Source organism: Triticum urartu, chromosome 1A (assembly GCF_056163025.1).
Source record: "Triticum urartu cultivar PI428250 chromosome 1A, HENAU_Tu73, whole genome shotgun sequence".
In the NCBI taxonomy this organism is placed as follows: domain Eukaryota; kingdom Viridiplantae; phylum Streptophyta; class Magnoliopsida; order Poales; family Poaceae; genus Triticum; species Triticum urartu.
Window position 1 is genome coordinate 457815729 of NC_141873.1, and position 19875 is coordinate 457835603.

General features: G+C 46.2%; 4 protein-coding genes across 6 annotated transcripts; all 4 read left to right on the top strand.

Moving 5' to 3' along the window:
* Positions 1-281: 281 nt before the first annotated feature.
* DEG10 (DegP protease 10) lies at positions 282-5695 on the top strand. Of its 2 annotated transcripts, XM_087525332.1 has the most exons (9): positions 282-795; positions 1323-1568; positions 3030-3225; positions 3308-3567; positions 3798-3925; positions 4498-4701; positions 4861-4911; positions 5005-5221; positions 5316-5695. In XM_087525332.1, the coding sequence occupies exons 1-9, from the start codon at positions 369-371 to the stop codon at positions 5462-5464; spliced, it is 1878 nt and encodes a 625-aa protein (XP_087381458.1). In that variant the 5' UTR covers positions 282-368; the 3' UTR covers positions 5465-5695. The 2 variants fall into 2 exon arrangements, with proteins under 2 accessions (XP_087381458.1, XP_048539399.2); XM_048683442.2 differs by having other exon boundaries at positions 284-795; positions 5005-5695.
* A 592-nt stretch (positions 5696-6287) lies between these two features.
* MRL7-L (Thioredoxin superfamily protein) lies at positions 6288-10457 on the top strand. The gene is made up of 4 exons (XM_048683449.2): positions 6288-7222; positions 9405-9486; positions 9584-9695; positions 10193-10457. Exons 1-4 carry the CDS (start codon positions 6546-6548, stop codon positions 10312-10314), a joined length of 993 nt encoding a protein of 330 aa, XP_048539406.1. The 5' UTR covers positions 6288-6545; the 3' UTR covers positions 10315-10457.
* LOC147991676 (uncharacterized) lies at positions 7229-9398 on the top strand. Its single transcript, XM_087525334.1, has one exon. The coding sequence runs from the start codon at positions 7937-7939 to the stop codon at positions 8810-8812; it is 876 nt and encodes a 291-aa protein (XP_087381460.1). The 5' UTR covers positions 7229-7936; the 3' UTR covers positions 8813-9398.
* Positions 10458-12160: 1703 nt separating the features above from the next.
* LOC125518636 (RPA-interacting protein A) lies at positions 12161-15619 on the top strand. 2 transcript variants are annotated; one of them, XM_048683465.2, is made up of 6 exons: positions 12161-12459; positions 12861-12953; positions 13622-13835; positions 14100-14173; positions 14945-15061; positions 15153-15619. In XM_048683465.2, the coding sequence occupies exons 1-6, from the start codon at positions 12397-12399 to the stop codon at positions 15312-15314; spliced, it is 723 nt and encodes a 240-aa protein (XP_048539422.2). In that variant the 5' UTR covers positions 12161-12396; the 3' UTR covers positions 15315-15619. The 2 variants fall into 2 exon arrangements, with proteins under 2 accessions (XP_048539422.2, XP_048539426.2); XM_048683469.2 differs by having other exon boundaries at positions 14106-14173.
* The last annotated feature ends 4256 nt before the right edge of the window (positions 15620-19875 follow it).

Consider the following 19875-nt stretch of genomic DNA (forward strand, 5'->3'; position numbering starts at 1 on the left):
AACGTCATTCAGACACGGCGGACGCGCCCCGGGTCGCCTCAGATTTGGATTGAATATGCAGGGTGCCGGTCAACTTGGACGTTTGAGACACGTTTGAGGCGTCCGTCTGAATTGTATTTTCTTGACCGTTTAATGACCGGACCGTCCGTCCAAATGTTTGAGGAGTTTGGAGCGCTCAGCTGTAAATGCTCTTAGTGTTTAAAACCACGAATGCATCCTCGTAAAAAAATAGAAGCTATGAAAAATGCAAAATTGGAGCATAGTCGAGCCCAACCCGAACCCGATCCGAGCCCAGACACAAACCTAACCCAAACCCCCCCGGACCAAAAATCTCCGAACCCTCGCCGGCAGCACCCGGGGTGGCCGCCATGCACGCCTCCGCCCGCTTGCTCCGCCGCCTATCCTCTTCCTCCTCCGCCCGCTCGCTCCGCCGCCTCCCTTGCCACCCATCACCCTCGCCGCCTCCACATCCATCTCATCTGCCGCCCCTTCGAACCGTGACCCGCGCCCTCCTCCCCCACCTCGCTGCCCCCCGCTTCTCCACCATCTCTTGCGCATCCACACCCTCTCTCCGCCTAGGTGAATGCGGCGCTCCCGGAACCCCGGCGATACCGTTGGCGGAGAATTCCGAGGGGGAGGAGGAGGCGGAGTCTGTGGCGGCTCGGCATGACACCGACGCGTTCGCGGCGGTGGAGCTCGCGCTGGACTCGGTGGTGAAGGTGTTCACGGTGTCAAGTGGCCCTAACTACTTCCTGCCGTGGCAGAACAAGGCCCAGCGCGAGAGCATGGGCTCCGGTAAGCTGCCTATCTTTAGCAGTTTAGCCCCCTGGAGGCCGCGAGTGTGTTTGGATCCCCGCTACTGTGATAGGTCGCTAGCAGAGAATATAATTTTAGGTAGAGTGTTAAGTTGCTGTGGGATCGGCTTAATTTGCTGATTCAATTGGAGAAAGAGAGTATCTCATATGCAAATTTGTAGTGTTATTTCTTACTCCCTCCGTAAAGAAATATAAGAGCGTTTAGATAACTAAAGCGCTCTTATATTTCTTTACGGAGGGAGTACTGTGTATTTCTGGTAGTACGAACTAAGTAAATGCGGTAGAACGGGATAATGGGAAATTTTAGTTTTGATTTCCCACTATATTACTGGATTGGGTTGTGAACTGTTCAAATATCCATGATGTGAGACAAAAATATAAAACATAGAAAAATAACGACTTTAGATATTAACATAATGTGAAAGGTTGGTTATCTTTTGGGCCCCTGTGATGTTGAGATGGAGTTCATTCTTTGGGTCATCTGCTAATTTCGCCTCCCTGTTGTAGGCTTTGTAATTTCTGGAAAAAGGATCGTCACGAATGCTCATGTGGTAGCTGATCATACTTTTGTTCTTGTGAGGAAGCATGGATCACCTACAAAGTACAAGGCGGAAGTTCAGGCTATTGGCCATGAGTGTGATTTGGCTCTTCTTACAGTTGAGAGTGAGGAGTTTTGGGAGGGGATGAACAGCTTGGATCTTGGAGACATTCCATTTTTGCAGGAAGCTGTTGCCGTGGTTGGCTACCCTCAGGGTACGAGTTTGACACTGATATTACTTTTACAGTACTCCCTCTGTTTCTTTTTACTCCGCATATAAGATTTGTCTGAAGTCAAACTATGCAAAGTTTGACCAAATTTTATATGCAGACTAAAAAGAAACGGAGGGAGTACTTGATTGTTAGTTGTCAAACTTGTTAGCCATATTACCTCATCTACAAGTATGCAACTAAGGTTTTGCATACGTCATACCATGACCATCCTGTTTGTGATGGCATAACTGAAACTGGCTAGCAGTGTTTTACTTTGAATGAGTGAATGAAAATAATATAATTACACACACAGAGACTATGGTACAACTCCATAAAGCATAGTTTATACAAGATTGTGGATAAGTAAAACATTCATAAATTTGGGATTTCTACACTTCTGCAATTATCATAATATTTGTTACACTATTAGCTTGACAATCAATCACGAAAGCAACAGTAGAAAGTAGCCCCTGCAACTTTGGTGTCGCAAATATGCTTCCTAATTTCTTAGTACATCATACAAATCAACAAACTACATGACACTAAAATGTTATCACAGAATTATAGTATCACTGTGTGTCCTTCTGTTGAACCATGCCATGCCAACCTATGCATGTATTTTTATCATTGTTTGTGTGATGGTTTCCATATGAATTAGCAGTTTAACATGAACGGAGCGCTATTAGCAAGGTTGGCAATCTTAAGGGCACTGGTTGGTATACTAAGGTTACCCCACTTTTCCCACAACAAGTTAGGCTGAGTTACCCCCCTCCCCCTCCCCCGCGGGTTTGGTTTGCAGCCTCACTTCTGGCAATATTCTAGTCCCCACCCGTCACTGACTCAGCAAAGTGTGGCGCAAAATTTGATTGCCTGACCTTAGTCATGTATGGCAAAAAACGTGGCAAATGTTGACAAGCTTAGTGTATGAACCAAACAGACCCCAAGTCTTATGACTCTAACCATTTATTTAGCGTGCTGACTGTGTGCTAGGCGAGATCTTAATATGGTAGAATCTTAATATTGTTATGATGTTAAAATCTAAAACAAAGTAGGATGATAACTGTGATTTGTGCATGATCCTACCAATTCAATTGGTCCTAATAATTAATGATAAGTAATTACTTGCATATGTCCTTTTTAATTGTAAAGTTACCCTTGTCATAAAAAAATAGACGTTTGATTTAGACTCTATTTAAAATGAAGGCTCTTAATGTACAACTAAAATATATATAGCTGTTGAAATACCTGGTAGATTTTAGAAAATATACCTTTGTTTAAGAATCAGGTAGGGTCTTAGATTCTACTATGTGATCCCAGGTGCAATGTTCTTGGGAAATCTCTGATTTGATTTAAGGTACCACTACCACGGCTTCGATGCTGTATTGCTGATCGTCTATGTAGACACCTAAAACCATGTAAGAATGTAGACAACTAAATTATTCTGTACATGTATGTATGGCGCAGGTGGAGACAATATCTCTGTCACCAAGGGGGTTGTTTCTAGAGTGGAGCCAACACAGTATGCCCATGGTGCGACTCAGCTCATGGCTATACAAATAGATGCAGCTATTAATCCAGGCAATAGTGGAGGGCCTGCAATCATGGGTGATAAAGTGGCTGGAGTTGCTTTCCAAAATCTGTCAGGAGCAGAAAACATTGGGTGAATACTCCACTATTTAGGTCTTAAGCCAATTGAACCTTTGTTTTACCTGGAATTTTGTGCGTAACCCTTTTCTTTGCAGGTATATTATACCTGTGCCTGTAATTAAGCGTTTTATTTCTGGTGTGGAAGAGAGTGGCAAATATTCTGGGTTTTGTTCTCTTGGGATATCTTGCCAGGCCACTGAGAACATCCAAATAAGAGAGTGCTTTGGTATGCGGCCTGAAATGACTGGAGTGTTGGTCAGTAGAATAAATCCTCTGTCTGATGCTTACAAAATTTTGAGGAAAGACGATATCCTTCTCGAGTTTGATGGCGTGCCTATTGCGAATGATGGGACAGGTGAGCTTAAAACTTCCCAATATGCTTTGCAGCCATTTTGTGTCGCAAATTTTGATTTCTTATATGTTTTCTGTTTATCATGTTATTTTAAGACCATCATTTGGCATACTCTGCTGCACGTTTTTGCATTGCTGATCGATGAATCTATTCATGCGCTACTCCGAAATATGAAGCATCCTGGCATTTCAGCGTCAGCAACTGATGATCATGATCTCTTTTAATACTTGCAGTTCCATTTCGAAATAGAGAGAGAATCACCTTTGATCATCTTGTGTCCATGAAGAAGCCTGAAGAAACAGCTGTTATCAAAGTACTAAGAGATGGCAAAGAGCATGAATTGAATGTGACACTTAGACCTGTAAGGCTTTGCAATCTTACTTGTACATTTTATTCGAGCTTCTTATTAACCAGGGTGCATTTTATTTGGGAGGTTGGTACTAAATATAAGAATGATGGGATGTTGTTCTCCCTGTTTAGTGTTTGTTAGTAGTACTTAGTTTCCTCAGAGTCGAACATGGTGATTGAATCCACCTTGACTGAACTGAACCGAACCCTAATACATACCCATGAAAGTAACATCCATCTCAATACTTATCACCTATTTTAAACTCATCCCACAACTATGACGTCCGTAACACATCGAATTCACTACATTAGCCCAGTGGGTTCAGCCTGTCTACCTTTTCTACAGCTAGTTGGATAGGACTGGGTATGGTCAGATTTATGGACAGCCCCGCTCATCTCTTATGCAGGTTAAACAGTAATCTGCAAAAGTGGGTCCGTTGGTTTTGTACACACGAACCCCCAGGCTTAGGCTTTGCATTTATCATTTCCGTTGGTTCCTGTCACCTTTTTTGCCCTCGTGCTTCTCCTTTTGAGTTTTCACATGCACAGTGAAGTGATCTTATACATGTGATTCTTCTTATGCAGTTGCAACCTTTGGTTCCTGTACATCAATTCGATAAACTGCCCAGCTACTACATCTTTGCTGGTTTTGTTTTTATCCCGCTGACCCAGCCTTATCTCCATGAATTTGGGGAGGACTGGTACAACGCTTCGCCACGCCGACTGTGTGAACGGGCACTGAGAGAGCTTCCGAAGAAGGCTGGCCAACAGTTAGTAATATTATCTCAGGTACTACTGCACAAATTCAATCTCCTCATGCCTCAGTTTCCAGTTGCATGATCTTGTTAGGAAACCTCTTGCATTCACTTACCGTGTATTTTTGCATAATTATCTTTTTACGATCAATCTTTTCTTATGAGGTGTTTTACTGATCAATCTGCGTTGCAGGTCCTAATGGATGATATTAATGTTGGTTATGAAAGGCTGGCTGAACTCCAGGTCTTCTTCGATAAGAAAGTCCTATTATTACACACCACATCCTTAGTGACCTTTGTAGTTTTCTCAACTGACCAGGCTTCATGATATGATCAGGTAAAGAAGGTGAATGGTGTTGAGGTTGAGAATTTGAAGCATTTGTGCAGTATCGTGGAGAACTGCACTGAAGAAAACTTGAGAATTGATTTGGACGATGAGCGGGTGATCGTCCTGAAATTTCAGAACGCGAGGCTTGCCACGTCTCGGATCCTCAAGCGGCACAGGATTCCATCAGCCATGTCGAGTGACCTTGTCGATGAACAAGCGAGCAAAGGTGAGACTGAGGCGTCATGCACAAACTGACACATTTTCGTAGGCGTAGCTACACAGTTTCTGTGGAAGCACCGATGTTAGCTCGGTCTTTCTAGAGACAAATGAGGTAGGCCGAGGACTGCTGGAGTCACCCATGAGCCCATCGGTTGCGGCGGGCTCCAGTTTGGCTGATTTAGTTTTGACAGAAGGAAGAGGAGGTCTTCAGCAAATAAGAAGAACCCAAGTTCTTCACCCTGAGTTGTAACACCATCATTCTTTGCTCCCCTCCCGACTATTTATCATTCTTTCTTTCGCCAGTGTACGGGTTTTGGCACCCTTATGTTAAATTCAGATTATGTATCATCACGAAAGCAGAACATAGGAGATATGAATTTCAAGAAGCAAGACACTTCGTTCCAAACTGTACAAGTAAAAAAACAGAAGAGGGGCCGAGTTTCGGAAAAAAAGAACTGTACAAGTTCTGCTGACATGTTAATTCTTTGGATGCTGTGGATGAATTTATAGAAAAAAAATTAGCAGAGAAGGGGAAACCCAAGTGTTTGTTTCTGGCTGCCGGGTAATGCTTCAATTGTTTTTTTAGGGGGGTTTGTTCCATTTTCGTAATGTGTTACAGCTAACGATATCGGCCTTGGATGACCAAATTGTTTAGGGGGTGTATACGGGTTCACAGTCTCGAATTCCGAATTTGGAATCTCTGCTCTTCCACTGAAGCTTGGTGTTTTTGTTTGGTCATCCAAGGGACACTCCAGTCACACCTGACTGACAATCCCATTCGCAAGGATGGACATCTTCAGGATCTCTGATATAAATGATTTTTTTCTTGCCATTTTTGTGATAGACAAAAATAATTACAGATCTCCCCCCATAACATTCTGATATATGCAACTAAAACCGCAACAAGAATTATGGAACGGAGGGAGTACGTGAGTTATTTTTCAAACGTCTGAATTGCTCGAAATGCAAATGATTTTTTTAGATGAATACAAATGAATTTTTTGGAACCAAGTCAAGTCCCCCCAGGCGAGGGTTAATTGGTTTTTCCGTAAATAAAAGCGTATTGCAGCGGCGTGGGGCCGGCCGCCCCTCTCACGGTTCACTTCAGTTCCGTTCACTCGTCCGGCTCACCCAAGCAAATATCTCCCCAAGCATACGTGCCGGAGCAGATTGGGCATCAGAATCATCACTGCCGCGAATCCCGTACCAAATTCAAAGCCAGTTCTCGCGGCATCGGTAGCGAGCCAGCAACCGCCTCCGAACCTCCACCCGAGGAAGAGTAGAAGCAGGCCAGAAGAGAAGGCGCGCGCGCGCAGCGCAGGAGGCTCGGAATGGCGCTCCGCTGCTCCCTGCCCGCGACCTGTTCGACGTTTTGCCTCACACGAGCAGAGCACCCCAGTTCGCGTGCTCTCCCCGCGCGCCTCGTCGTCAGCTTCGGCTCTTGCCCGCGGTCCAGGCCGAGCCTGGGACCCGTGCTCGCCGCGCGCCCCTGGGCACTGCGTGCGAGCGACCCCAAGGCCGGGCGGCTGGTGATCGGCGGCGGGCCGCGCAGCGCCGACGCGGACACCGATTCTGACGATGACGACGACGGCCCCGTGCGGATGACGGACCAGGAGCGGAGGACGCTGCGGAGGAAGATACGGGAGATGATGGACCGGATGCCGGAGACGCAGGAGCTGACCGACCCGGAGGAGAAGAAGGCCAAGATGAGGGAGCTGCTGACCAAGTACCAGCTGGTTGTCGAGGAGGAGGACCCGGAGTGGCCCGAGGACGCCCAGGACGGCATGGGCTTCGGCCTCGACCAGTTCTTCGACAAGATCACCATCAAGCCTGAGAAGAGGGATGACGCCGCCGACGATGATGCGGTGGATGACGGCAAGAAGGAGGTGGTCTGGGAGGATGACAACTACATCAAGCCGGTCAGGGATGTCAGGACAAAGGATTGGGATGACACCGTGTTCACGGACTTCGGCCCGTTGATTGTGCTCGTGCATAACCGGTACAAGAGGTATGGTTCCGTCAGTTCTTGCAAAATGGTTGGTGCCATTTCATGTTTCAAGTATCCTTTTCATATATGCTACTCCTACATCTGAATGGTTCTGTCAATTCTTGCAAAATTGTTGATGCCATTTCATGTTCCAAGTATCCTTTTGGCCATATAGTAGCTTCATATGAAACTTGTGTTGGGCGTAATAAACCGCGGCGTCGCTCCTGGCGCGGCTGGTGCGTGTATGGGCGCGCACCGGACGTGTCAGGCGCGTCGGGTCCGCGATGTGTGGGTGCGTAGGTGTGCGCGTGTGCGCGGGGCCACGCCGGGCTGTTAGCGAGCGATCAGGAGGGGTAGATCGCGTCGGGCGCGCTGGGAGGCCGTGGCGATCGCGTTCGGGCGCGGTGCATGGACGCGGCCAGAGCGCGGAGGACGTGGGGGAGTGGGTGAGCGAGTGGGTGCAGGGCGAGGCCGTGCAGGCCGGTGCTCGCGGGTATAAAACCCTGGTTCCCCTCTGTAGCTAGTAGACATGATCGAGTTCGTGCTCGAGGAAAGGAAAAAGCGTACGTGCGCTGGAAAAATTCCCGTGTCCACTATTCTCTGAACTTCTCTGAATCCCTTCTTCTTCGGTGAGCTTGAGCGACGGCGACAGAGAGAGCGAGGAGGAGCGCCGCGAGGGACTGGCGGTTCCAACAATTGGCATCAGAGCCAGTTTCAGCTCAGGGCGCGCCGGCGATGTCGATCGTCCCGTACGCCGGCGGAGCGGGCGGATCGCTACCGCAGTCAGTGCCACTGCTCACCGGCGACAACTACACGGCGTGGTCGATCAAGGTCGAGGCGAATCTCGACGCGGCCGGGCTGTGGGAGGCGGTGGTCGTGCCGGAGGACGCGGCGGCGGTCGTGATCGCGAAAAAGGACAAGCCGGCGCGGGCGTATCTGCTTGGCGCGCTCGCAGAGGACCTGCTGCTGCAGGTGGCGGCGAAGAAGACTGCCGCGGAGGTGTGGGCTGCTCTGAAGGCGCGGTTCGTTGGCGCGGACCGCGTGCGGGCGGCGCGGCTGGGCACCTTGCGCGGGGAGTTCGAGCTCCTGCGCATGGCGAGCGGCGACACGCTGGACGAGTTCGCCGGCAAGCTCGGTGGCATGGCGGCTCGCTACGCGGCGCTCGGCTCGACGCTGGAGGACGCCGCGTTGGTGAAGAAGCTGCTCGACTCCGTGCAGGACCGCTTGTACGCGGCGGTGGCCGGGATCGAGCAGTTTTGCGACGTGTCGACGATGCCGTTCGAGGAAGCACTCGGGCGGCTGAAGGCATTCGACGAACGGCTCCGACGGCGTGGACAGGCAGGCGGCGAGCGGGCGGACGGTGAGCAGCTCATGCTCAGCGCGGCACAGTGGCGGGCGCGCGAGCGGCGCCGGGGCGGTGCACGCGGAGAGGACGACGACGACGGCGCGGCCAGCACAGCATCAGGCGGAGGGAACAACCGTCGCGGGAAGTGCTACAAGTGCGGCAAGCGGGGTCACTTCAAGCATGACTGCCCGCAGTGGAAGAAGGCGCCGGCGCCGGAGCGTGCACTGCTGGTCGACGGCGACGTCGAGGACGGCGGGCTGCTCTGAGCCGCGGCTTAGGGCGCGAGTGTTGGGCGTAATAAACCGCGGCGTCGCTCCTGGCGCGGCTGGTGCATGTATGGGCGCGCACCGGACGTGTCGGGCGCGTCGGGTCCGCGATGTGTGGGTGCGTAGGTGTGCGTGTGTGCGTGCGTGAGCCAGCGCATGTGTGCGCGGGGCCACGCCGGGCTGTTAGCGAGCGATCAGGAGGGGTAGATTGCGTCGGGCGCGCTGGGAGGCCGTGGCGATCGCGTTCGGGCGCGGTGCGTGGACGCGGCCAGAGCGCGGAGGACGTGGGGGAGTGGGTGAGCGAGTGGGTGCAGGGCGAGGCCGTGCAGGCCGGTGCTCGCGGGTATAAAACCCTGGTTCCCCTCTGTAGCTAGTAGACATGATCGAGTTCGTGCTCGAGGAAAGGAAAAAGCGTACGTGCGCTGAAAAAATTCCCGTGTCCACTGTTCTCTGAATCCCTTCTTCTTCGGTGAGCTCGAGCGACCGCGACAGAGAGAGCGAGGAGGAGCGCCACGAGGGACTGGCGGTTCCAACAACTTGCAGGGCGTGCTGTATTACTTTGGTAAATCACGATAAATGTTCCTTGTTGCAGACCACAGGACAATGAGATGGCAAGAACTGAGCTCGTAAAGGCCATCGAGACGTTTTGGGAACACGATCTGCCTTCACCAAGAGTACTTCTTCATGGCATTCTTCTGTAAATATAAATCCGCCGCAGTCGGCGCTTCAGAGTCACATTCTGAACTTCCAACTGTTCTTGGTCACCCGCAGTGTGTTGCAGTCGACGCCTGCGCGGAGCCAGACCTCGTGGCCGCTCTGAAGGTGTCCGGTTTCCCTGAGTTGCTCTTCACCAATGCAGGGAAGATACTGCACCGAGAGAAAGGTATGCCTTGTGGACGCGGAGTTTCTGCACCCGAGCTCAAATGAGCTCAGGTGAACAATAAAATCAAAACTAAATCAATTTTTTTTAAAAAGTCTAATTTTTTTTGTGAGAAACATTGACAAAAGTTCTAAGTGCTTGCAAAAATTCGCCATGAAATCACATTTCTAGAAGGCGTGGCAAAAAAAACAAAATCAGTACTCTGAAAAAGCTACTTTCAAAAGCATTTTGGAGCACTGAATTTGTTTTTTTTGCCACGCTTTACAGGAATGTGATTTTATGATGAATTTTTGCAAGCATTTAGAACTTTTGTCAATATTTCTCCCAAAAAAAATGGAATTTTTTTGAATTTTTTTGATTTTACTCTTCACCGAGCTCAAATGAGCTCGGGAGCAGAAAGGCACTTTCGATGCCTTGTCCGTTATTTACACAAATTCTCCTTCAAGACAGCTCTCATTCGGTCATCAGGTTTACTGATCCAAGATCACTTGTTCTAATAGCTGTCCGGTCGGCCGAGGTGCTGGCGAGGATGATAGCCTTCTTCTACTACAAGGCGGTGAGACCACCTTGCTTGAGCGAATCAGACGGCCAGGGGCAAGAGAAGGTCCCTCTGATGTCGTGAAAGGAAGGGTGGTTCGTGCTGATACTAGTATTTTGCATCAGTGTAACTTTGGAGATTACATAGTAGTACTATACATCAGGAGTAGAGTTACTGCTACAAGGAACCTTAATTCTCACGTGTGACAATGCCTAACAGTTTGTGTATGATTCTGTTCCTCATGCTGGATAGCCATGTGACCACGTCCCTCCTTGTGTTCAGCATGTAAGATTACCCTTAAGATTCAGCAACGTTCTTCCGCTCCCTTCCGGCGCAAATTTCTTCTAGAGCACAGCCCAAACATGCAAAAGTCATTTATGAGGAATGCTCTTTCATTTGTCGTAATTTTATTTTTGTTAGCTTTCGTCATCGCCCTAGGGAAGCCAATATGACGGCAAATTTGTTGGCTACGAAGTTGGAGCCCTCGAGAACTCTTGTTTGGCAGAACGAGGCCTTTTGCTCTTTATTCGATGTATTATCAAATGATGTAGCCCTATTTTTACATAAAATATAAACTGCCATGATAGCATTTTCCTAAAAAAACATGCAAAGCCATTTCAAAAAAATAATTAGGGTGCAAACCATGACAATTTGTTTTTTTAGGAAACCATTTAAATTTGGCTGGCACTGTGCGAATAAATCATAACCGGGCCGGGTTCTCCTCAGGCCCAAAGCGAAACACGGGCCGCCGCACGAGCCCAAGAGCCCGAAGAAAATTCCTCGCGAGAAGAGTAGTAACTCTACGAAATCACTAATTAAGAGTACTCGTTGTAAAGAACACTTCACTTTCCCAGATTGCGACAAGTGGCGCACACATGCAGCGCGTCACTTGTGGCAAACTAGGAGTTTTCCCTTTTTTCATAGATCCGTTTATTCAAACCGTTTTATCTCTTAAACCGTGCGTCCAAATCTCGAACCGTTTTCACCATTGGATTCCTCGCGCCGAGATCTTCAAAACTAGATCCCATATTGATAGGTTTTGACGATCTTTTTTTCACGAAAAAAACCGGACGAAAAAACCGGGCGAAAAAACTGAACCGGGAGCACGGTTTTTTTCCCTTTTCGAAAGAGGCACGCCCGTACCTCTTGCGAAATCACAACCGTGTCTCTCGTGAAAGCAAAACCGTGACTCTCATGGAAGAAAAAAAACAGAAAACGTGTTATTTTTTCCCTTTTTGAGAGGCACGACCGTGACTCTCGCGAAAGCACAACCGTGCCTCTCGCGGAAGCAAGACCGTGACTCTCGTGAAAGAAAAAAAAACAAAAAACACGTATTTTTTTCCCTTTTCGAGAGGCACGGCCGTGACTTTCGCGTAAACACAACCATGCCTCTCGCGTAAGCAAAACCGTGACTCTCACGAAAGAAAGAAAAACAGAAAACGCGTTTTGTTTTTCCCTTTCCGAGAGGCACGGCCGTGACTCTCGCAAAAGCACAACCGTGCTTCTCGCGGAAGAAAAACCGTGACTCTCGCAAAAGCACAACCGTACCTCTCGTGGAAGAAAAACCGTGACTCTCGCAAAAGAAAAAAAACAGAAAACACATTTTTTTCCGTTTCCAAAAGGCACGGCCATGACTCTCGATAAAGCATAACCGTGCCTCTCGCGGAAGAAAAACCATGACTTTTGCGAAAAGAAAACGTGTTTTTTCGCGGAATTTTTTTTTTTTGAATTTTTTTGATCGAAAAGCTAAGAAAGACCGGGGGAAAACCAAAACGTCAAAAAAACTCGAAAAAAACCGTTTAAAAAGCCGAAAACGCGTGTGGAAAAAAAATCCGAAGGAAACATCCAGAGCGCGACACGTGACGAATGGCTGAGAGCACGGCAAGTGACGCTGATCGTAAGCGCTCGTTAACTAGTTGCTCAAAAAAAAAAGAAAAGCAACTCTACGGAAACGGTCCCCATCCTCTCGCGATTTTCTGTTCCTCTTTCGCGCGACGGCGCGAGGCAAATCTCCCCCAGGCGTTCCCGGAGCCGGAGCCGCGGCGAGAAGCGCGCGTCCCCAGGCCTTCGCTCTCCGCGCCGGCGAGACAAATAGAGAGCAGTGGCGAAGGGGCAGGACCCGGCGGGCGCCTCGTCTCCCGGCGATCGGCGCGGCCGGCCGCCACGATGGATTCGGCTCGCCCCCGGAGGGTTCCCAACAAATCCCGCCGCCCAGACTGGAGAGAGGAGGTTCGTTCCCTTCACAGCTCATCTCGCCGGAGGTGCAGCTAGTTCTATGTTGTTACGCAGCACGCAGCAGGCCGGAGTCTGAAGCGTGATGCTACTGTTGGATTGCTGGGCAACGGGTGCTGCCGGCATGCGCGCAAGGTGTTCGGTTAATTGCCTAGAACCGCCAATAGGGTGTCAGCTGTGTCGTGAAGTCAAGCATTTCTCTGCTATTTTATTAGGAACCATGAATTTTTAGAGTAGGTTTTGGACTGAACTGCCTCTAGGGTGCCATCTGCACCAAAGGTTTCAGTGAACTGCCCTCGCATTGCCTGTCAGTGCTGCATGCAATCTAATAACTGTTATGTGCCTTCATCTCGTATTACTCATAATTTGTCCTTATTCCCTGTTGTCTTTATCCACAGCTTAGGGCAAATTGCATGACAAGAGTTAAAAATGAGAGAGTTCACTTGCTCTGGAAGATGAGGAACCAAGGGCAGCCGCCTGCTAATGACATGGTAGTATGGTGCATTCTCCTTTATAATATCTTGTGGAGCTCGATGCAGCTTATTTTCCTCTTGTAAATAAAGGCTATGAGCTAGGCTCCTTTACATGTTTTTTAGTTACCACTTGCCAGCGCAAGATATTGGTATAAGTAACGATTTTGAAAAGGAAAACCGAACTCAAGGTTGATCGGTGTGCAGTATGATACCATTCCCAAACACTTGCAGTGTGTTTCAACCGGCACTCCGCAGTTTAACCATAGATTTGACTAGTTGGTGATATTAAACTTTGTGAAGTGATTCTGTTGTTAGAAATTTTCATAGCTCTTGTTTTTTCCCAGTCTTGTTCATATTTGCAATACTGAACTGTTGTAGTTGAAATATGATGCAGTAACTTCACTGTAAGGGCATAGAATAAATGTAAAGTACTCCAGGATCATGCGGTGAAGTATTGTTCCTGATTGCCCACTACATCTCTAATTATTGATAACCCATTCCGGTTCCATTCGTTATCATTATTTCCACAACGTTTTTTTGTTCAAACATATACACATACTGAAAGTTGGCCACGGTAACAAAACTGAATACACCATTACTACCCCAATTGATTAATATTTCTTCATTTTCCTTCTTTTATATGCATGTCTGATTTCTGATTTATCCATAAATATGTTGGCTGACAGAAAACGGTCGAATCTGCAGTCAGGAACATTATCTCAGATGAGGTACAGAAACTCAAAAGGAATGTGAATGGAAAAGAGGACCAAGAAGTTGATATGATATGGGAATATGAAGGGCCGCAAGAAGCTATGCCTGCTGAATTTGAAAGTGAAGATATGTTGCTTGAAATGGAAAGAGTTCTTTATGAAGATCTGCGGGAAGAAATGATTCGAAAAGGTAGTTTTGTGTGTATCTTGTGCTGTTTCCTGTTGAAGTGCTGTAACAGCTTAAGTACCGGCCATCAATCTGCTTTCTTATCTCTCTCTGGAACTTTTAGCTAAAAAAACCTAATCAACTGTTTGTCGCATCCCTCTGCCTATATCTTAGCAACCTTAGTGACAACGCATGCAATTTCATAGGCATGGCTACCAAACGTTTTTGAATCTTCTAATCTGAATTTTCTTTATATTATTTTAAAATCCTAACAGTGTCTTTTATTAGAAATAGAGGCTCTTGATGAGGAAGATGCATACTTAGCTCAGGCTGTTTTCGAACATATGCAATTAAAGGACGAGGTATGGGTTTATTCAACATTTAGTTCATCAATTTGCTTTGAAAAGTTTTCTTAAGCATTTTTTTTTGTATTCTTACATGATTTCTTTCTATGCATAATTTATCTTTGTTCATGTCATTATTTGTCGTTGAATCTTGAATGGCATGGTTGAATTAAGCCATTTCCTTTTTGCCCCTTTACTTCTGTTTATCTGAGTGGGCAGAACTGCCCAATTTTCACAATTACTATTATGGCAAACTTGTAGGAAAGATGTCCTAGTAAATGGTTCAGGTTTGGATACCCAAAAAATGGGCTCATACCTGCATCGCACAATGAACTGTTCTCATGTCAGCATGACATAACCAAAGTCGTGCAGTTGCATGCATTCGTTGTAGCTACATCAATAGGGTGGCTGTAATGCAACATACAGTAATAAAGTTATGAATATACCTAAGCATTTTAGTGGCTTGATAAGTAGTAGGTACAGTGAGTAAATGCGGCTAGTTTATCTATGCTATCTACTGGAGCAGTTTGTCAATGTACTGCTACTCTTGTTGCTACTTGATTCAAGCATAATTCACATCTCACAGAAACTAATGATAACTTGCAATAAAAGCGTGAACCTGAAGTAGTACTGAGCTATTCTAAATCGATTTTGTTGTGTTGATTACAGATGCAGCACATCTTACTATGTCAATTAAAATTTCCTACTATACTGTTCCTTAATGCCTTTTTTCGCCTACTCTTTTTTGCAAAGACTTATGTCATGTTATAATCTATGACTCTATGACAGGGTGTGGAAAATGCTAAGCTCTGGTGTCCAGTATGCAAACAAGGAGAGCTACGAGAAACTCATAATCTCATACACTGTACTTTGTGTAAGATACGGATTGACCTTGAAGAAGATAAGGTACTTTCCATTTGCAACTTTGCAGGTTTTCCTGGTATATTAAGTATGAAACCATCTTATTGAACTTGATAACTTCAATCTCTTTAATCAGGTCAACCTAGATTTCTTGCGGGAACGGTTGGCTAATGTCCATATGGAGCACTTGGACAGAGGATGCACATTGTCACCCAAGTTCTGCTTGCATGACATATTTGGGTTGAATGCGCTTTACATCCGTTGCGATGAATGCAGCACTTTCGAAGTTGTGGTGTAAGTATTGCAATAAGGCTGATGATGACCATATGATCAACATATGAAGGTTTTGGCAGTTTTCCTGAAGTTACTTGTCAGAAACTTGTTGGAAAAAGGCCCACATGTACCCATTGTAATATGCTGAGGTGGCCAAACAGTAAAGGTTCCATACAAATGTAATCGCACGTCTGCCTACCTTTCTAGAATTTCTGCTGTGTACAGTGCAGTGTAATTAGCCAGTTAATCTTGCTCAACATTTCGTTGCCAGCTTACACGACACTATCAGTGCATTGACCAGCATGAAATGAAATGCTCTTTTTCTGTGGACTCTCAGGGTCTGGTCTGTTATCCGAGTTCTTCATTTCAGTCTTCAAGTGGTGACATTTTTCATCTCTGCAGTTGATGCTTATACAATGATAGTGTCATGTCACTGGTAAACTTTGTTGTCTTACTGCATTGCTGCATCAGCCCTGCTGTTTCCTACCAAGCTGCTTGAGAGTGATATATTATCCAATCTGCTGAATTTTGCAATTCTTCCTTTCTGGCAGCTCGTGCCAAGTGACATAATTTTCTGTTTGTTTTCAAAAGAAGCAGCTGGGGAAGAATGCATGGCATGTTGAAATGCATCTCGTCCAAGGTGTGCCATGATATTTTGAAGGCCTTGCTCAGTGTTTCTTTGGTCTCCCGTCGCAGGAAGAAGTCTGATAATAGCCATTTCATGGTATAGAACACGGAATCCTCGTCCATATAATCAATGGCGTGTGACAGGGTAAAAACTGATTGACCTCCTTTGGTTTGTAGGATAGGAATTTCATGTTAATAGAAAGGCCTAATAGAAAACCATAGAAAATGAGATTGACATGTATCTTGAATCGTATAGAGCAAGATGCCATTTGGCTCGTAGGATGTGATTTATTCACTGGGTCTAAGCTAATATATATTTTTTCCTTTGAAATACAAAGAATTGGTTCCTATTCTATATCGGTATAGGATTCGATTCCTACATACCAAAGAGCCCAAAGGAGAATTTTGTACAAAATTCCTATATTTCACAATTCTTACAATTTTTTTGCAAACCAAAGGAAGCTTAGTTGATGTAATCTTGTTGGGCATTGCTGTAAGTGCATCTAGTGCCACTCCTAGTTGGTTTTGAAATATTGACGACAAACATGATTGAGGGACTAATGTGTTTGTGAGAATTGCAGAATAACACAGATAGTAGTCCCTCATTGATTTGGTTTACCTACTAGAGAAGACCCCTAAAAATGTATGAAGACATTGAAGACAATAATGGTCCGTGAAGACATTCACTTGAAGATAATGACTTGTGAAGACATTCACTTGAAGACTATGAAGTGCGAAGACATAGTTTCTTTCGTAGTTTCCTTTTCTTCTTTATTGAGTCATAGGAACCACCGTACTATTAAGTGGGGTCCAAGTGAACAAAGTCAGATGACTGAAGTGATGCTCAACCAAAATCCTATGTCTTCGAGCGAAAACAATGAGAGCAAATCTTATCCAGAGTTGGATGAGTCAGCTTTGCTTGTAGCCCAAGCCAAGCTGCCGCGTGTGTTTGAAATCCGACCGTTGGACACATGTCGGTTCCTTAATGACCCAGGGTCATTTCGGACATATCATGTCGGGTTGCCTTCTGGCTATAAATAGCCCATCCCCTACACCATAAATTGGTGGCTGCTCAGAGGTAGTGCACGGTTTTTGTCGTTTCAGAGCAACCCACCTCCGAAGTCTTTGAAAGAGAAATCCTTGCGAGGACAAAGCCCAAAACACCCAGAGCCAAAGAGTGTTAGGCATCACTGAACTGTCCGCGTGACCTGAAGACTTGTTACACTTGAGGATTGTGCATCCTCCAGCCGGTTAGGCGTCATGTTCTGAAGATCCAAGAGTCATTGTGGATCGCCAGTGAACGGAGTCTGTGAAGGTTTGGAAGTCTACCTTGAAGACTTGCCAGAGTGATTGGGCGAGGATTGGGTGTCCTTAGCTCAAGGGGAATAAGGTGAAGACACAGTCTTCTGAGTTCAATCTCAGCCTCCCTAACTAGACGTACAGTTGTCACAACAATTGAAACTGGTCTATCAAATCCTTATCTTCACCAAGCTACTGGTTCTATCCCTTACTTCCTTTACTTTTCAGATTGTCTTCGTGAAGTCATTGTCTGTCTGCCTGATTTGTTTGACTTCACAGTGCAAAGACTATTACCTGTTTGGCTTGATACTGTCTTCCATTCTGATCCATACTACCTAGATGATGTTAGTCTTTGTGTTTTCACTATATTGCTTACTTGACTATGGCTTGTCTAGTGTAGTTTATCTTTCGCTACATATCATATAGGTTCATTCCAAAAGTTTGTCTTCAAAAACCTCGTGTTTTGAAGACTTCCATAAAAATCGCCTATTCACCCCCCTCTAGTCGATAATTAGCACTTTCAATTTGTATCAGAGCAAGGTGTTCCCTTGTTCTGTGTGATTCGGTTTAACCACCTGGAGTTTTGGCTATGTCGACTGCAGGGATAATCAAGGTCTCCGCTGTGTGCCCAGTCTTCGATGGCACTGATTACGCCTACTGGAAGAATAGGATGCGGATGCATCTTGAAGCCATTGACATCGACCTCTGGTATGTCGTCGTGACTGGCGTTCCCAAGGTCGGTGAAGGTGTCATCGCTGCTGATGTCAAGAGGTTCGCGCAACTGGACTCGACCGCCAAGAACATCATCTATGGTCATCTGACCAAAGGACAGTATGGCCGTGTGAGTGCTCTGGAAACTACGAAGCTAATCTGGGACTGGCTATCCAAGGTCAACAAAGGCGTCTCAACTCAGAGAGACTCAAGGATTGATGGTCTTCGCAATCTCTTCAGCCGCTTCAAGAGAAACGACAATGAGAATGTCCGACTCATGTTTGATCGCCTCACTGATATCACCAATGAGCTTCGCGCACTCGGCGCCACTGAGACCACCAAGCATGAAATCGTGAAGAAGCTATTGAGATCACTTGACAGCTCATTTGACACTTTGGCCTTGATGATTCAAGAACGTCCTGACTTCAAAGATCTTGATCCGTCTGACATACTTGAGAGGCTCAACACACATGAGTTCCAGCTAACTGAGAAGAGAGATATCTATGGCCCCAACTATGGCCGATCCCGTGCTTTGAAGGCAAAAGCCGTTTCCTCATCTGAAAAAGATTCTGGCTACAGTTCTGGTGATCCTGAAGATATTGGCAAAGAGCTAGCAATGCTTGTGAGAAAGTTCCAAAAGTTCTCCAAGAAGGATCGCTTCGGAAAGTCTTCAAGATCTATCTCAAGAAATGATGAGGCCTCCTCTCGTGACCACAAGAAGAGAACAGGACACAAATGCAAGAAGCCGGGCCATTACATATCTGAGTGTCCTCAATGGGACAAGGAAACTAAGAAGAATAAGAAGAGCAAGGAATATGATTCTGACGACAAGAAGAAGAAGAAATCTTCAAAGTCTTCTTCATAGTCTTCATCAAAATCTTCATCTCACAAGAAGAGCTCATTTGGCAAGGATATGGATTCAGAGGAGGAGTCTGTTTTTGAGGAGGCGGAGGTGGAATCTGAGGAGGAGTCTGATTCAGGTGTGGCAAGCCTGGCTCTACCTTCGGTATTCGTCGCCAAGTCCATCTTCAACACTGAAGACAATGATCACGTCGCCGACGCTGAAGCCAATGATGAGGACGACTCTGCTCCAACCTACTGCTTCATGGCACGAGGTGCCAAGGTAAACTCACGCGATGCTTACTTTCAAACCTCTAGTGAAGATGACTCTGAATGTGAATCCAAACCTAGCTATAAAACTCTCGCTAAAATTGCAAATGAACAACAAACTGCTATGGAACATATTCAAAAGTTGCTAGACAAAAGCGATGACATGTTGGACGAGGAAATGAATAGAACTCAGTCCTTAATCGAAGACATTAAAAATCTTTGCGTTAAGTACGAGGAACTTGAAAGTCGTCATGAAACTCTCTCAACTACTCATGAGAAGCTTTCCTACGATTATCTTCAAAGGAAGCAAGATCTAGAGAAACTGAGAGCGTATCATGAAGATCTTCAAAAGGAGAACAATTCACTACTCGCTCAACAGATCAGCTCTCCTCGGGAAGATTTTGTACCACCATGTTTAAAATGTCTCGAGCGTGATAATGTTATCTCTGTGGCTGAACGTTCTACTATTGCTGATATTGCAATATCTTCAACTACTGATGTGGTAACTAACCCCTCTACTGAGGACACCACTACTATTGCTGATGAGAATGCTAGGTTGAAGACATTTCTTGAAACAGGCATGTACAAAAGCCTCAAAGGGCATCAAAGACTAGGTGATGTCCTCAAGAAACAGATTGTGAACCGAAACCCTAGGAAAGAGGGTGTTGGGTTCGAGAGGAAAATGAATATTGATGGTTCTCACTGGAAGCCTGAGCAGTGCCACAAAACCACATGGGGTGCTACAAAGGTCCCTTCAGTGGACCCATCCACCTTATCTGGCTTCACTTGTGCTAACCCCATTATCATTGATGAATCCTTTGATGCTAATTATAAGCTGT

Excerpts from the sequence above, each read along its gene's own strand:
- LOC125518636 (XM_048683465.2), top strand. The coding sequence starts at position 12,397 with ATGGATTCGGCTCGCCCCCGGAGGGTTCCCAACAAATCCCGCCGCCCA. Across the intron at positions 12,954-13,621 it reads AGCCGCCTGCTAATGACATG|AAAACGGTCGAATCTGCAGT; the intron begins GTAGTATGGTGC and ends GTTGGCTGACAG. Across the intron at positions 13,836-14,099 it reads GGAAGAAATGATTCGAAAAG|AAATAGAGGCTCTTGATGAG; the intron begins GTAGTTTTGTGT and ends GTCTTTTATTAG.
- MRL7-L (XM_048683449.2), top strand. The coding sequence starts at position 6,546 with ATGGCGCTCCGCTGCTCCCTGCCCGCGACCTGTTCGACGTTTTGCCTC. Across the intron at positions 7,223-9,404 it reads GTGCATAACCGGTACAAGAG|ACCACAGGACAATGAGATGG; the intron begins GTATGGTTCCGT and ends TCCTTGTTGCAG. Across the intron at positions 9,487-9,583 it reads ACGATCTGCCTTCACCAAGA|TGTGTTGCAGTCGACGCCTG; the intron begins GTACTTCTTCAT and ends GGTCACCCGCAG.
- LOC147991676 (XM_087525334.1), top strand. The coding sequence starts at position 7,937 with ATGTCGATCGTCCCGTACGCCGGCGGAGCGGGCGGATCGCTACCGCAG.
- DEG10 (XM_087525332.1), top strand. The coding sequence starts at position 369 with ATGCACGCCTCCGCCCGCTTGCTCCGCCGCCTATCCTCTTCCTCCTCC. Across the intron at positions 3,568-3,797 it reads TATTGCGAATGATGGGACAG|TTCCATTTCGAAATAGAGAG; the intron begins GTGAGCTTAAAA and ends TAATACTTGCAG. Across the intron at positions 4,912-5,004 it reads AAAGGCTGGCTGAACTCCAG|GTAAAGAAGGTGAATGGTGT; the intron begins GTCTTCTTCGAT and ends TGATATGATCAG.